At 47.0% G+C, this 1397-nt stretch overlaps 1 protein-coding gene across 1 annotated transcript; it reads right to left on the bottom strand.

The window, feature by feature from the left end:
- Positions 1–315: 315 nt before the first annotated feature.
- Positions 316–759, bottom strand: LOC105420304 (uncharacterized). Its single transcript, XM_011623486.1, has one exon. The coding sequence runs from the start codon at positions 757–759 to the stop codon at positions 316–318; it is 444 nt and encodes a 147-aa protein (XP_011621788.1).
- Between the last annotated feature and the right edge of the window lie 638 nt (positions 760–1397).

Genomic DNA, 1397 nt, shown 5'->3' with positions numbered 1-1397 from the left:
GTGAGAAGAATCAGGATCAACCAAAATTCTAGCTTCTACACCACAAATCAAAAGCATACCTCTAATCACCGAAGTTGAGACCTTAGCTTCCTCCCCATTAAGCACAAAGACCCGACCCTGAGTCTTTGGCTTAGACTCATTCCTCATCATCGGGCAGTCTCTAAACAGGTGGCCTGACTTGCAATACTTGAAGCATGTCTTTGTCTTCAGCCAGCACTCGGAAGCCATATGATGATGCTTCCCACAGGAGGCACAATGCACTGGCTGGTTTTGCTTGACATCGCCCTGGAAGGTATTTTGGGTCTTACCATTCCCCTATTTCCTTTTTCTTGAAAACCTCTTGAAGGCAGAGGCCTTGCCTTTTGCTTCTCCTTCCTTAGCCGTGTAATTATCGCCATCCCTTTCTATCTTCCTGGCCAAGTCCATCAATTGGGAGAAAGCCTTAAGATTGGCAGACATAACTCTTCCCCGAATATCAGGTCGCAAGCCCCTTTCAAACTTGTTTGCCTTACGAGCCTCCATGTTGATAATGTGCGGCGCATATCGAGATAACTCTAAGAACTTAGCTGCATACTGATCAATGTTCAGCCTCCCTTGTTGCAATTCTATGAACTCGACCTCCTTCCTTTCCTTCACCGAGTTAGAGAAATACTTTTCATTAAAGGCCCCTAGGAATTTCTCCCAAGTAGGTACCATCTGCACTTCTTCCCAGGCCTGCTGGACTGAACGCCACCAATGTTCGGTTTCCCCTTCTAACATGAAGGTACCCAGCCTCAACTTCTGCTCATCTGAGCACTGTAAAGGTCATCTCAACTTGCATCAGCCACCTCTCGGCCCTCTCTACTCTGCCATGCCCCGTGAAGGCTGGTGTCCCAAACCCCTTAAACTTTTCTATGAGGCAACTATCATTATGCCCTGGGCCAGGGTAGTCAAGGCCAACATACAATCCTTTGTGACTAGAGTCATGTTCCCGAGCGTCCTAAAGAATTCTTTGAAGGCCTCGGTGTTCCCATTACTCATGCTTGAATTGTTGGCACGAGCCCTAGGCATCTTGACCTAAAACAAGAACACCCAGACACTAATTACTAGCCTATCCAAACCACCCTAAAGACCAATCTATGACTCTCGAGGCCAAGAATCCTATCCAAGCTGCTCAGATACCATAATCTGTTACAACCCCGCCCCTACCGTCCTTGTTGGGCCGAAAAAGTGCTAACCCGGGCCCGTTGTGAGGACAATAGGGCATGGGGTCGCGACTATAGGTAGCGATAGCTACTCAGGTGTAGTGTGCTCAACCCTTTCATAAAGAATGATCAAAGCCAACTACAAAAGAAAACAAAACACAAAGCACATGCTAGGCAAGCAAGCTCCAAAATATTACAAAAGAGTCTAAGGAA

The sequence above is a fragment of the Amborella trichopoda genome, chromosome 10, assembly GCF_054954075.1.
Source record: "Amborella trichopoda isolate Santa Cruz 75 chromosome 10, AtrichopodaSantaCruz75HAP2 v2.0, whole genome shotgun sequence".
NCBI classification, from domain to species: Eukaryota; Viridiplantae; Streptophyta; class Magnoliopsida; order Amborellales; family Amborellaceae; genus Amborella; species Amborella trichopoda.
Note: the sequence above shows the minus strand (reverse complement) of the source record. Positions and strands in the feature narration are given on the sequence as shown.